This window comes from Parambassis ranga, chromosome 1 (assembly GCF_900634625.1).
Source record: "Parambassis ranga chromosome 1, fParRan2.1, whole genome shotgun sequence".
Taxonomy (NCBI): Eukaryota; Metazoa; Chordata; class Actinopteri; family Ambassidae; genus Parambassis; species Parambassis ranga.
The window spans coordinates 7,084,081-7,100,389 of NC_041022.1; the positions used below are offsets into that span (position 1 = coordinate 7,084,081).

The window sequence follows — 16,309 nt, forward strand, 5'->3', positions numbered from 1 at the left end:
ATGTCTCGCAGGGAGTCTCCGCCGCCTCCCTCGCCACCTCCACAGTTGCTGGGAGTGCAGAGGGGACAGGTGGAGTGTGAGGATCGTCCAGAGCGTGTGGAGCCACTGTCTGACGCTGAGACGGAGATCATACAAGACACGTGGGGGCATGTCTATAAGAACTGTGAGGATGTGGGGGTGTCAGTGCTCATAAGGTGAGTCTATAATTCCAAATTTGTCTCTGCATGTACACTCAAGATCACTGAACACAGCTTTTCAAGTTTGTGTGTTTTAATGACTATTACTGCTGGATTTCTGTTGTCTGAATTTGTGCGCCTCATACTGATGGAAAGTAATGGGATTTCCTTTTTTTGTATTTTCTTTGAAACTCCAGTTTTGTATTATTTGCATAAAATATATAATAAAGGGAAAGGAAGTGAGTTACATTCCAAACACCTCACTGATAAGAATGTTTTGTTATTGCTCAATTTAAATGTCCAAAATATTTTATGTTTAGGCTATTTAATAAGTTGCAGACTGTTTATCTGTTAATTATATTAAGCCCCCTTAACAGCTTCTCATTAATGCCAGACTAGGTTGATTGACATGCAAGGTCGGGCATTTGGGCAATAAGGAAGAAGCAGAGGAAGCATAAGGACCATGATAAACCGAGAAGTGTAGCCAGAGTGTGCATCTGGAACCAGTTTAACCCTGGTTGGCCCTTTTGCATTTCAGAGCGCTCTCTTTGAGGGCTCTTTGCAACAAGCTTCCCCACTATTTTCTTGGCTTCAATAATAAGTAAATAAATAAGTAACTAACTTATCCTGCAGATTTTACATCCATCTAGTTCATCAAGATGGTGCAAGGCACACATACACGTGCACCTTTTTTCTATTACTTCTATCACCAAGAGGACACTCCCTCCAACAGTTGTATAAGCTCCTTCTCTTGAATTTAACATTTGTGAGAACTTGTTTTTTTCTAAGTAATCTCTCACCAATAACTGGGCTGTGACAAGTGTAGGGAAGGAGTGAATATCACATTCCTCTCTCATTAAGATGCTGAAGGACTCCAGAGTACACTTCTTCTCACACTTTAACACCCAGTTTTCGAGACAGGGAATCATTTGCATTTGTAATTTATGCATGTGCATATAGAGGATAGGTTATTCCTAATTTTAACATTAATCACACACATTATTTCTTGCAGTTCGTTCACTGCCACGGTCACTGTCTTAAGTTGTCAACATATATCCAGAAAAATCAGGCATTTTATTAATCTGCTACAGACAGTAAACCTCTGTCAAGCTTCAATGCAAAGTGTTGCAGAGCAAGAGGATGTAAGTCTGCTTGGCTGTAGTTTCACTCAGTGTTTTTTTTTTAGTTACAAAAAGGACAAAAGAGGACAGACTTAGTTCGTTTTAATATCCTCAGCAAAACTGTCTCAGTGTTACAAGTTACAGGGAGCCCTTAAGGGCTTGTTAAAATGGACAGCGAGTGGTAGCCAAGGAGACTGATGTGAGTGAGACAAACTGATTTTCGTTTGGGGTGAAGAGAATCCCCGAGGGAGAGAGGGCAGAGAGCATCTTTCGCCTGTGTGTCTATGTGTCTGTGTGAGTGTGTGCATCTTGTGCTCTTATCTGTGGATGACAGCAACAATCTTTGGCACTTAAATGCCTCCTTCCATGCCTTTGTATCTGTCTACTGCTCTTTCACTCTTAATTTCTTCTGTTCTTTTTCCTTTAATTTCCTCCTCTGCCAATGAGAAGGTGCCATCGTTCTTCCTTTTGAAATCTCAGTTATGCATGATCACCATCAAATAAATGAAAGCTGACAGGCACACTACTAGTTATAAAACTCTAGTGTAGATGCAATTTCACAAGTTAAAGGGTGTCTAGTAGCTTAAAAACAACACAACACACATAATATGTTGAGATCTCATTATATAAATATACATATTCTTAGTTCATTATGGTAAGCATACAAAGTGGACCAATGGTGGTCATTAGCTTCATTAAAGAAGATGTTATATTGGCTTTCAGATTGTGTGTGTATGTGTGTGGATACATTGTCAGAGTGTGAGAAGAACGAGTGAAAAGGACGCTTGAAACAAATGTTTATGTATCTGTGTGCCCTAATGTTGTTGTGTAAATGCATAAAAGCTCCCAGAGGACGATTCTGACGACTGTATCTGTGGACCGTAGTAATTTCATGATTGCTGGGTGTTTGTTTTTATGTTGGCCTAACAACATAAAAACATAAAATGTCAGAAAAAACCCAGAGGTCCACTGTGTTCACACTTACATAAAATAGAGAAGCTGCAAATCCTGTCACACCAAGTATCAACCACTTTTCGCATGACAAAACATTTAAATGTTTAATCAATCATCAAGAGTGTTTTTCAGAATTTCATGCTACATTTCCATTATTCCACCTCTATGTGCTGCACAAAGAAAGCAATTATCAACAGTTGGCATGCAGTTTGTGACCTGAGGCTAACACTGGGTCAAACTCTGGAGATCTTATCTCTGAGAACAGTCAACAACATAACCCATGGAAGCATGCATTTACATTTTCATGTCTACCCATCTGCCTGGATGCATGGAGAGAATAGACAGTGACAAAAGCCTCAGCTGATCTCACCAATGCGTACAAATGCAATTGCACCAAAGAGTGAGAGCACCCCAGGCGTCGGCAGAACACTGCATATGGCAGCTTTGTGTGAATACAATAAAACCCAGCTTACTTTGTCTCAAATGGTATTGTACTGGGGATGGTACTAATGGGAGGAATCAAGCACATTCTTCATTCTCAAGTGGAAGATATTTAAATGTCAGAATTTAAATAAATCTTACTTGAATCTCATCTTACAGCAATTTCATGCTGTTAACAACTTCTCTGTTTTGGATATTGTAATAACCCACAATGCATTAAGGCAGGAAACATTTGAAATCTTTATACAGCAGAAAAGCATAAATTACACAAGTAGGACAATGAGTGTAGAGGAAAGGAAAAGTCTGTGGAACTTTATATGTTAATGTCAGCATGCTAATATGAGAGTTAACAGTTACAAACGCTTTAAAGCTGTGGAGGAAAAAAGACAACTAGCCACTAGAGCACCTACAGTGTCTTGTTTGCTGTGGGCAACATGGTACACATGATACCACCGTGTTCCCATCCTCACCAGGAAAACAGCAGTGAATGGTTGAGTTGATGGGTGTTAACATACATGTTAATGTAGTGCCCTTCTGGGGATGTATGAATATAAGGAGGTTGTGCCAGGCCTTGCCATCATTGTGGCTAAGACAATGGTGGAAAACCTTGTTGCAGAAGGATGAAGTTTACCTCATAACATGTTTTTAATGCTGTGAAAGGGTCAGTTTGATCCTAAACCATGATCTTTTTTTAGCCAAGCTGTGGAAACAGTAGTGATAAAAGGGAACTGAAGCATTTAACAGCCACAGGTCTGTGTGTGTTGCATGAACGTCTAGAGGCATGTGTTTGATAACAACTCCTCCCTCCCTGGAGATAAAACATATAAGACAGAATGAGATATTTTAAAGTATTTGATTTTTTGGTGGGTTTATACAGCTGATGTGGAGAGGTGTGTGATCAAAGACTATAACAAGAAGGAATGATTATAAAGCTATGGGAATAAATGCTGTACATACTGCTAAAAGTTAATTTAAACTTTTGTCATTTTGGACAAACATAGTTGATCTTTTGTTTTAGCCACTAATTTGTTCTTTCCATAGAGGTGCAGAGAAAATTATGGCCATGAATCACTGCTAGGATCCAGGAAGTTAATTTGTGAATTAGTAACTGTATGTGTTTTAACGCCTACAGTAATCTGATAGCAAATTCTCTTACATCAGGACTATGGTTACTTTGTATTCGTCAGTAATTAGACTGGTGGAATGGAGTCATAGAGTTTGTCTTGGGGAAAAAAAGACGTCCTTTAAGTTCCCGCAGTGCAGCTCAAGGTTGTTCATGGCACTCCAAAGAATTACAGAAACCCTTCCAGTGTAATCAAAGTACGATTAACAAGCTCCACTAATGGTACTCCTTATCTTTGATGACTTAATTTAAATGCAGAGGCAGGTGCAAGAATGTGTTCAGAGCTCTCCACAGTACTGAACAGCAGTTCCTGGCTCCCACAGGGAAAGAATGTTTCTCACCACGACAGGCATGCAGTAATAGAGATCTGAAACATGTCTGAACTACAATGTTCACATTCACTACACCTACACCTACTTTCTGGCACGTAGCATGCTCGACAAGACAGTGAGAGATTTCCATCAGATTTCCAGAGCTATGAATGGGCGTCCAGCTCATTCATAATAAGGTAATGGGCACCAAAAACGGTTAATTAACATAAATGTTAATGCAGAGTTGGCTCACCGTCTCCTGTGTTGCCCCCGAACAGTGATACTACACTCATATTTAACCATGCATCATTGGTGTGGTATGGATATAACTAACCTAACCTATATGGATCCTGGGGTTTTATATCACAACGGCTTAATAAGAACCCAGGTAATGGGTAAGATAAGATTTACTTTAATAATCCCCGTGGGGAAATTAAGATGTAGCAGCAGCAAATCAAAGAACAATAAATACAATAAACGCAAGCAAAAACTCTTACATGTACATACACACACATAGAAGCAGATCAAAGAGAAAATAAAAGCACAGTTAATGTAACTGAGAAGTTTAAAATGCATGTGATGATGCTTTAGTCCAAGTTTGTGAGCATTATGGGTGATTATTAACATATAAAGTCAGAATAGACTACGTCTGTAACACCACCCCCAGTCCCACAGAGCTTCAGGTGAAGTGAGCAGGTAAAAACCTGGAAGAATCATTTAGATTGTAACAATATTTTAAACAAGACTAAATGCTTGGAAATGTTTTGGAAACAAATTGTCTTCCACTTGCAATAATTCATCATGTATATGCATCCATTAAAAAGAGGAAAGAGAAGAAACTGCTGTTTTTTCTGTGTGCATGCTGTAGCTGTAAATGTTACTGTTCTGTATTGGCATTTTAAAGATAGTTTGGTGCTCAAAATACAGCAGCAGAATTATAACTTTCTGTAATACTGGCAAAGCGAATTCTGAGTGTAAAGATCCATCTTTGTGTAGAAGACAGAGGCGTCTGTGCATTAAAGCAGCAGATCAGAACACTGAGCTCTTGCCATAATTTCTTTAATGTACTGTAAAACAATGCCATGGCTGCAGGGAATTATACATTTATCATCCTAACACAAGAGGACAGACACAGAAGGAAAAAAACTGATGTTTTTCTCTGAGGAAAACATCAGAAGAGAACCCGTTTTCCTAAAGCAGCGCAGTTAACTTTCATGTTTGTCTAAGCAGAACAAGAGCTACTAGACAGTCTGAATCGTTCTTGTCGCCAAGAGAAGGAGTGTGTGCATATGGTGACAGCCGGTGCAGCTGACTTAGAAGCACTATGGGTAAAGTCAGTCCTTTGTGAGCTATAGCATGACACAGGATCTGGGGAGTGAAGATGGAGTATAGCAAGGCTGCCGAGGGCCAAACTCCAACAGGGAAATAACTGTACTAGAAATTCTAGTTAGCTGGAGCACTGACAAGATATAAAGTGGGTCAAAGCAGAAATGAGTGTTCCACATGTAAAATCCATCTGTTTCACTCAAGCACTGTGTTAACAACTAGACTTTTTCAGTAAAAACCAGCAGTACTTAATCTGCCAGATTTTTCACAGCACCCTTCGGGTAGGCTTGTGGAAACTTCTTCTTTTTGTTTTTTTTTTTGCTTTGGCGCTTTCCTTTCTCTCTCTGAGCTGCTGTGAGCCCACAGACAGCTGTGATGATAAAAACTGTCAAAGCCAGAATCAAAACAAATCTTTCAAACTACAATCACACCAGAGAATTTACACTTTCTTTGTTTATCTCCCTGCTTACATCTACCAGGGTGGTTCAGCGAAGGAATTTACTACATCTACACCTAAAATAACTCCAGTAGTACATACTGGCAGTCCTCAATGTAGTCCAGACACTTTAGAGATAAGTATTGTTTTGTTCCATGTCTTGGGTCCCAGATGTATACAGTAGAGTTTGGAGAGGCTATAAGTTGACTAATGGACTAGTTATGGCTAGGAATATGTATTCTGTGTTGTTGAGGAAATCAGTATTCTTACATGATGATGTGATATGTATAGAACAATGCTATAAAGTTGCGTTTGTGTTCAAAGTTACTGAAACATGGTCATGTTAAGGTCCTGGTCATGGTGGGACATCCCCGTTATAAACAAGACGATGGCAGAGAAGCTTATAAAAGTTTTCCTGATGACTAACCTAGATCTAACAGCAACGCAACATAAAAGTTAAGTTGAAAAACCAAAATCAGACAAAAAATACAGGCTTAAAATTGGCAGAACAAGCAGCATCCTCCAGGGCTAGTGTTAAAATCTGCAGTTCTTTAATTTGCCACCTGAGGCTCGACCTAAACGTGAGTCAGAACCCACAGACCTTCAGGTCTGAGAGCCCAGCCTTACAGTCTGGTACCAACATGCCTTTTCAACCTCATATTCTAACAAGGTATGGATAATAGTTACTGTACATGTGGGTGGCACCTTAGAGTGTCCTGCATAGCCCATAATTAGATTAACATACCTATTTTAGGAATTATTATTATTATTATTAGTCTACCTATTGTGCTGTTTACACAAGAAGTAAAAAATATTATAGCCCCTCTCCAGACAGCCAATAAATAAAGCTCAACATTCATTTAAGAAAGGAAATAATAACTCCTTACTTTCCAGTAGATTCCAGTAAACCGTTCATGAGCTGAATTTTGTTGAAGCTAATGTAATTGTTTTTCGTTTGCCTAATGTTCTGTCTTCAGTAGGTGTCTTTTAGTTCGGCGCTCTCTCCCACACAGCACTACACATCCATGAAAATGAAACACACTTCAGCACACCTGCATCCAATTACACTCAAAGACTCTGATCAATCTGAATCACAGGGTCTCATCAGCACTGCTGCACTGTAAAGGTTTCTACAGGGAATGTCCTGCCAAGCTGACAGCGCAGAGACAGATCACACGCTATACAGACAGGAGAAGGCACGTGTAAGATGGAGAACAGTACGGCACAGAGAGCATTTAAAGGCCGCCTCTGTAGGCAGACTCTGAAGCGGTTTGAGATACTGAATGTCAATGTAGCTGTAAATCTTTCAAGTCTATAGAGGGGTCTGCATATGTTATAATAGATGACTAGATGGACTAATAGGTGTTATAGGTTTATTGCCACAACAGTCTTTACAGCAGTGGTAACGGATTGTTTTGTCGTTGGTGTTTTAGGCTCCTTGGTCTTGCTTGATAAAGATCACTTGAATTTCTCTCCTTAGATGTTTTCTTTTATTATGTGTGATTTTTTTGTGAGCAGCTATTATGTATCATTTTGTACCATCATCGCACACACCTTGTGTTAAGCTAACATTCTGAAACAACTGTGTGAGTGTCTGAATTTTAAATAGGGACAAGCAGGAGGGAACTGCCATTAAATCCGAACTATTCATTATTATCAAATTGTGTAATTGGCCAGAGAAGACAAGCCAAAATATTTCTTATGGGGCTGAGTGTCACCAGAAAAAACATGAATATTTGTGTTTGCCATAGAATAGTGTATACGTAGAAATGTAAAACTGTAACTGAAACATGGCAAAGAAGCTTATTCCAAATCAAAGTTTGCCTTATATACTTCTGTTCTGTAACTTCCCTTCCTTCATCCAAACATACACTGAGCCTGGGTGAACACAACTAAGCCAAAAAAACAAGAAGGGCGGCAGTCGTCCTGAGCTAAAAATCCAAAGTTCACAGCTGTGCTCATTAAAAATAAAACTCTGTCAGTAAGATTTGGAAGTATGACAAAAAATGATCAGATCAAAACTCGTTGAGACCAACGCGCCCACGCTGACTGAGCTGAAATTAAAAATATTTATATCATACAATTTTCTAATCCAAGATTATATGTGCCCCCTCAGGTTCTTTGTGAACTTCCCATCGGCTAAACAGTATTTCAGCCAGTTCCAAGACATGGAGGATCCAGAGGAGATGGAGCGAAGCAGCCAGCTTCGGCACCATGCCCGTAGGGTGATGAATGCTATCAACACTGTGGTGGAGAACCTCCATGACCCAGAAAAGGTGTCGTCAGTGCTCGCCCTAGTGGGAAAGGCTCATGCTATCAAGCACAAAGTGGAACCAATGTATTTTAAGGTAAACCGTGCTGATAGTCTTCTACTTCAGAAGGGTTATGTCACTGCAAGAAGTCAAATCATTTTCTTGTTTTGTCACTTTTATTAATGAAACAAAGCTGCCTGTGTCCTGAAAGATAATTGTCTCTCTATCCTGAATGATTAGTGAAACAGCAGCGCTCCAGGGACACTTTCTCATTAACAATCTAATATTGCATTATGCTTTCACCTATTTAAATCTGTTCAGGCTCCAAAACCGTCCTGGTTTTTGCTTTTATCTGTTTACATCTCACAATTAGCTATTAGCTAGTGCCATATAGTGAAGTGAAGTGAATGGATGATAGAATCATTTTTAGGTGTTCTCACAGCTGACAGGAAAAAAAGGCGCAATCAGGATAAGTGTCATTAGAAATGTTTAAGATGCAGTTAATCATATAGACCATGTGGTTCTAATTGAATGTGAATCTGATGCATTTCCCTCTTGATCTGATTGAAGAGGGAAGTACTGTATGTCACTTCTCTCCCCAAATCCTTTGAATGATGTCAGCAGTTGGTTCTTCAATGCAGCTGTGAAGACAACATATTCATATTATTTAAGAGGCTGTAAACTGCCTTATAATTGCGCCATGTGAATAGGTCATTAAATGTATTTTTCTGTACATTGTCAAGCCTGTATACACAAGGTTATGTTAATGTGTGTCTTAATCATAAGGAGAACATAAGGAGGCTTTGGAAACAACCAGTGTGAATGTGTTTATCTGTGGCCTTCATCTAAAGTTAATCCTGTTTTTGATGGGTAATCCAAAAGTAAAAACAAAAGCGTGTTGCAAAGGGCTTTTAAGAAAGATACTTTTTTTACCCACAACTTTTATACTTCACCAGAATGTGTTGTGCTGCTTGAGTTTTATGTGTTTGCAGGGTAGCTTCTGTTCCAGTTTGCTGTGTTGATGGAGTTGCACAGTTGTCATGGAGATGCTTTAGTTTGGTGTGATATTAAGCGCACCCCATGTTGACAACCTTTTAGTAAAGTGCTTTTTTTTGGTTTTATTGCTACAGTTCTCAGGGTGACCAGAAATGAACATTATGTCAATGCTGTGGCTGCTTGTCCATCCCATTTACACCAAATTCTCTCTCTTTGCTTTTTCTTTCCCTTCATATCTGTTTCTGTGTTACTCTCCACCTCTGTTGTCCTCTTTCTTCTCTGCTTTATTCCCTTTGCATTGTCTGTCCACCCCCACACGTTCATGTTTTACAGTTATCTTTCAATTCTCACCTGTCTCCCCCAGTAAAATGATTTTAAAAATCTGAATATGATTTCTCTGCATTACTCCATCTCCCTGTTGTAACCTAGGCATCCCCCTTGATGGTATTTCTTTCTCACAATCTCTCTCTCCTCAGATCCTGAGTGGAGTGATGCTGGAGGTGTTGGCTGAAGATTTCCCAGAGTTCTTTACGGCAGAGGTACAGATGGTTTGGACCAAACTGATGGGGGTGGTGTACTGGCATGTGACAGGGGCCTACACAGAGGTGGGCTGGCTCCAGGTCTCCAGCTCGGCTGTGTGAAGTGTTAGCAGAGTTTCTAATAGACTTAAAAGGAAAATGATGTGTTTAAGTGTACGGAGAATGGCGAGGAGTACTGTGAGGAAGGTTTCGCAGACATGGATCAGATTAACGTGATAATCCTGCAACTTCTTGTTTTGTTTATTTTGATGACATTTTGGTGCTAAGCGTTCATTGCCATGGTGTTTCTACACTGCATGTCTCACAGATCAGTTGGACACCAAATGATGTAGCCAGACATAATTTTACTCTTCCGCTATTAGGTTTAGTTTAAGTGGTGCTTAGATGTGTGTTTTTTTTTTTTTGCAAAAAAAAGAAAGATGTTCGCACTGCTAATGTTAACTATCCAGTTCTTCTACTGTTTGTTCAACTGTTTTTGCTGCACAAAACATTCAACACATCACTTCTTGTGTAGCATTAAATCTAAAGAAAGCCAAGTTTTCATTCAAGCTTTAATGCAAAATCAGATTCAGTTTCTGTAGACATGACTGACCCTTCTAAGCCTGTCTGTCAAGCTTTGGATAATGTTATTGATCACTCATAATTCTTGGTCATTTTTAAAACACTTCCCTTATTAGTGATGCAAACACCTGTGTTGATAATATGTATAACATGACATGTAAGCCCACACAATACACCAACACAAGGACATAAACTAATTAGGATGCCAAACAAATACATTTATTTTATGCATTAGGACACCAGCCTAAAAACTGTATTGCAGGGTTGCCATTGCTTACCTGTGTAAACCACTACAATAACACTAAAGGATATAAGAACATGCTTATAAAGGCTGAGGAGATCATGTTCTACTTCCAGTAGATGGGTCTGAAGAATTCACACATACACAAAATATATTTTGTCAATGTATTGAGTGTTCCCTTTTTAAATTATGACCTTAATATTAGGTCATTCTACCCACATTTTAACCAAAATGACTATTTCTGACCACCTTAGCATCTATCCTTTGAGATAATTATTTCTCTTGTAAAGAAATGTGTTAAAGTACCAGCTGGTAGCAACTTTGCTGATAGTGATTTCAAACCCACAGCTTGACAGGCCTGCTCCTATACCCGCTGTTCGGGGTCAGACTTTAGTAAACAAACATTTATTTATATATTAAAAAAAAATTGTTGGATTATTACTGTACAGTGTTCATTTCTGTGGAAACCTGCATGTGGTAAGAGAAGAATCATCTTCTGGGGCGCACATATGAATACACCTCATGATATAAAAGGTAGTTAGAAAACAAAATGTTACATGTTTAGACGTGGGAATGATTTTTAAGCTATGAGGGGGGGGCGGTTAGTTGTTGAAGCCCCGACTATGGGACCATGGAGCTGCTGACTGTTAATAGATCCTCCTCTGTGTCCTACTACAGTATATCCTCATGTTAAGGGCAGTCTGTGCCCATCTCTATCTCTATTTAATGTCTTGTTTAATAACTTTACTGAGTTGTTGTTTGTATATGTGTAAAGTGGGCAAATATATATGTATACTCTTCTGCCTTTGTTTACAACTCATCGACACAATCTGTTGACGTGTTGAAGAGGGCTGTTTTTGCTTTGCTAGAACTCTTCACCAAGAACGATGAGTTTTTTTTTTCTTAACCATCTCAGCACACAAACACTTGGTAAAAGTGAGATGAAAATATCAGCAGGTGAACACAATCAGCAGCCACACTATATGTACACAGTCACACGCAAGCTATAAGACGTCTTCTATGCTAATATTTACAGGAGTGTCAGTTGGTTTACCCCATCAGACAGACGTGCTGCTTTAAAGGTTCCATTAAGGGCTTTGGGGCCCACTCTGGAGGTCTGTGGAAAACTTGTCAGCTCTGGAAACATGTTTAAACCTCTGACCCATCTAACACCAGAAATGATATTTGACAAAGAGGAAGACGTCTCCAGTCATTGTTCCTTCTTTTTTTACCTCAGCTAACCTCACTGTCTTTGGTCTATATGCAGCAGCACCCATCCGTGAGTCTCACTTAAGTCAATTCCCAAACATACACAGCAAATCTGTTTAGAATGGACATTTGATCCAATCTTCAGTTTGCATCTGCTCCAGTGATGTCCTGTATATCCCATCTGACCCCGTCAGCATCAGCATCTGGCATTAATGAGGAGGTAATGAGTCTCCTCTCCTCCTCATTTGGCCATTCATCTACTGTAACTGCCCATTGCCTCTCCACGAACCGTGTCACTGACAACAAAAACAATTACGACCGGACAGATGGTCTATCTACCTACTGCACCATGCCGGCCATTCACAACAAGGCTCCATGGAAGTCTCTGTCATTCACTCGAAAATGAGTTTGGAGTTATATTGTTACACTGAAGAATTAATATAATTTATCAAATGTTTTAGTTGACACACTCTGATGTATACAAAGACAGTAGCCTCCAAACCAACATGATTTCCTTTGGAAGCTGGAAAAAAAATCAACAAGAAGAAGCATGAAAGTGTGACACTCATGGCTCAAAAACATTTTGGACAAAAAAAAGGCCAAAAAAGAGATTTTTTTTTTCTTGGATTGGCATTAAATTGTTTTCTTCTATTGCCTTCCGACGTCTCTCTTCCTATATTATCTAGTTATACCTTGCTAATTTAAGGCTAAAACAGCAGACATTTTTTTAAGATACTTTAATAAGAAATTTTGAGGTTTGAACACCCTTTGACGATGCTAACTACCTGCAGCTACATTTGAAGGTTGTCAGCAACCCTTTCGCTGCCGTGTTTGATGTTTGACACGATTAGACGCCTATGCTCTCATATAGTTCTTGTGAGCACCTGTCTTAGATAAAACATGTTGCCCTGACGCAATTATAGTTTCATTCATTTAGGAGGTTTTTGTGCTATGTCTGGAAAGAAATTTGAGAGGTAGGGATTCAGTTTAATACTTCTATACAGATGTTTCTTGGTGTTGCCAATTGTTAAGGCAGGATAGAAGAATCACTAGAAAATATTTATGGAAAAAAATCTCACAATTATAGAGTATTTGTTGTAAAACTTGTTTTGTGCTGTGGACAAACAGCTATGCACATTCTGATGACCTTGTTGGCTTCCAGGCACATCTGTGCCTGTTAAAATATTTTCTAGTCTTGATCATGTTTGTGTTTCTCAAAATAACAACTTATTCACACAGATCTTTGTCCTTGTCTTGGTCCTTAATTATCCTAACTACTAGATAACTATTTAATCTTTGAGGTCTTTAAAAACGAAATTTAAATATGAATTCCAACAAAAACCGCTGCAGACTTCAGAATACGTATATATTTTCTCTTCCTCTTACCTACTGCAGAGGTTTACTAAAAGCTCCCAATAAACAGCAATCCTCTCAAGTTGAACCAGAGTGTTAAAAGCACAAGCTTATGTCAGAGATGAGTCAGACAAGTGGAGGAAAATACACACAGGAGTCAAAAAAACTTCAGAGTAAACTCTTTCCACTTAGGCTCTAATAGCTTTGGAGGCAGTGAAGCTGAACACACCAGTCCTTTGACAAGGCAGCTCGAGGTTCAGTTATATTTCTGTTTAGCAAAACTTCCCCTGACGTCTTCTTCATCAAACACTATGTGATGTGAATCCACAAACTAGGCTGCTTCTGTTATTCTACATGTTTCATGACCCTCACTGTCTGGATGCAGCACATCCCAAATTACACGTCTTTTATCACTTCTCTCACTCACACGTAGATGTGAAGTCTACTACAGCAGCTCTAATTTCAATATTTTAATTCAATTACTTTTCCTTTGCCTTTGCTAACTTCATATTCATTCGACACATTCATCGACACATTCTTCGGGCAAATAAGGGCATCACAGCATAAGTGTAAGTGTGTGTTTTTCTTGTGAAACGTTCCTGTCTATCAGTTAAAAAGTTGGGACTTTATATTTTTCTATATATATCTCTGAGAAGGGTTCTGTGTATTTAAGAAAATGTATGTATATGCATATATCACTGTATACTGCGCTGTGGTGGGATTGAGTGCACTGGCTTTGTAGTGTTTTGAGCATGTTTGCACAGATGTGTACCTTCGCAGACCTGGTGAAAATGAATCAATAAACAATACCTGTAAGTTTGTCTACATTTTATCTTTTTGAGTGTAATGGCAGATTACATGTGTTCAGGAAAAGTGTGACTTCATGATGTATCTTAAGTCAGTGTTAGTTAAGTCAGAGTTCAAGCTAAAATTAATCAAAAATCTCAATAGGGAATGATCGGTTTCAAGCACACATGTTACATAACCCTGTGTGTTCAGGCGATCGAATGTTCCCTGCAGCTGTTAGTCCAGCAGAGAACATTACATCAAGGTTACATCACCTGGACAAACTGTGATTGCATTTATATGGTTGCCTCACATTCTTATCCAGAATGATATAGAGTGGGTGCAAGAGTGCATGAAAGTCGAGTTCTTGACAGGCTAAATTGTAAATAACAGCAGTTGAAGTCTGTATGAATTTCTTCCCCTCGAATGGCCATAAAAGGCTTTTGTCACACCTGAAAGTCTGAAATGAGGTTCGTGGTTTTGTTTCATTCTATAGGTACATGTGATCGTTATTTGAAATAAAGAACTTAACATGACATACCTATGTCCTACTCAGCTTGTCCTTATCAGGAAAACGTAACATAAGGTTGATATTTCAGCAATTTTCCCAAGCAGCAACCTCCGGGGCTCAGATTTGAAGCCCATGCAGAAGTTTTCAAAACTCGTAGTTCACACCGCAACCACTGGGGGCTGGCTCCAGAAGAGAGTCATTTCCCATAGACTCCCATGTTAAAATGGCCAACTTGACAGCAGAAATAAACATGTTTACAGCCTGGTATAGTTCCCTTCTAGTGTCAATTGTAGGGGGGGGAGATGCATAGTTATGGCCATTACCACTTTGAGTGACAGGCGGTTGCCGTATCACAGTGAGTATCTTGCTTTTGCGTTCGCCCGCCCCCCTCAACTCTTTGTCCGTATTTGGAGTTTGGGCGGACTGTGGCGCTGCCAACATGGTGGCCTGAAGCCTCCCACCGAGTCTCAAAACAGCTCTTTAGAAACTAACGTCACAGAAGCTTGGTCAATGGTCCACCCCCCCCTTCAGTGACCTCCTTCGACTTTTGTGGCTTTATGGGTCCAATGTGCAGGGGATGTTGGGCAACCTGATCTTATGTTCCATTAAATGTAAACATAAGATAATGTCAAATGGATTGTGGGGAGTTTTGTGCCTGTAAGTTTGGTTCGGATCAAAGAGAAAAGTTTAAATCTAACAAGGACTAACTAGGTCTAACTAGAACTTTGAGAGCTGCATAAGAGAATTTCAGTGGAAGTCAAACCAACTGCAAAAAAAGGTAATGACAAACAGAATAGTTTAAGCCTTCATATAAAAGAAGTAGGAGCCTGTTTCAGATGTGTTCCACTCAGAAAACGAATGCTGCTTCTCTGTGGGAGGTTTGGAGGCTTTGTAACAGAGATCAGAAAATGTCATTTTGTCCTGAACCCCTCAGTGTGTTATAAAAAAAAACAAGTATTAAACGTGGGGTTGGAGCAAAGATCAGCGAACTGGTGTGAAGTGTTCCACTTCAACAGCAGAAACTGAAAAGAATGGATTTTTGTTCTTTGCCTTATTAAAGAACAAATCGGCATGCTGTTTTCGGTCTTGCTGGTCTAATCCTAAATTTCATTATTTAAAAAGAATGCTCCACAGCCGAAGGTGAACTTGACCCAAATAACCCAGCAGAGCACTCATCTCCTCCCTGCAGGTAGTCAGCAAACATACTCTGCTTGGCAGTCCCACTGTTTCAAGAAACAGAGATAATTAAAAGGAATGAGATGTAAATGTTCTTAATCAATGATTAATGGTTGCATGTTCACCGCTTGACGCTCCGGGCAAGACTCTATCTAAGGCTCCAGTGGGAGGTTCATGCAGGGAGGAAGAGACTCATTTTTCAAATCCATACAGTAATTTATTCACAACGTACATCTTAATATAATACAGTAAAGAAGGTTGTGGCTATATCTGCTACATGAATGTACTTTTTACATAAAAAAATGCACTTTTTGTCTGTTGGAAATCGATAGTCTATTCAGGGATTCAATATTATATTGCTGCCTAGTGTGACAGAAACAAATAAGCCATTGTTACAACAGAGAGAAAATAGAGGCAATCTCCCATAAGCGTATCCATCTTACACAGCCTGGTCAACAGGACCCTGACCCGTCACCATGGCGACACATTTTCCCGATGCCACAAATTGTCATTTCCCGAGCGCGACGGTAAACCTGGGATAATCACACCCCCCCCCCCACGGGACTGATGGACAAACACGCCTGAACAAACTTTCACACCGGCCATGGAGGAAAAGATCAATATGAGAAGCCATCAATATATAAAGTGGCCCTATCTGGACACCTGATCACAGCATTACTCATTAACATTTATTATTTAATCATGAGTGCACACACATTTGTCTCTGTCAGTAAGGGATGAGTTATTGGGATTCATTTTGTGCTCTGATTATAAACACAAATGAGAATAAATCGCTT

The 16,309-nt window shown here is 39.5% G+C and overlaps 1 protein-coding gene across 1 annotated transcript; it reads left to right on the plus strand.

Moving 5' to 3' along the window:
• Positions 1 to 9,852, plus strand: cygb2 (cytoglobin 2). Its single transcript, XM_028413130.1, has 3 exons — positions 1 to 194; positions 8,005 to 8,236; positions 9,613 to 9,852. The coding sequence occupies exons 1-3, from the start codon at positions 1 to 3 to the stop codon at positions 9,775 to 9,777; spliced, it is 591 nt and encodes a 196-aa protein (XP_028268931.1). The 3' UTR covers positions 9,778 to 9,852.
• The last annotated feature ends 6,457 nt before the right edge of the window (positions 9,853 to 16,309 follow it).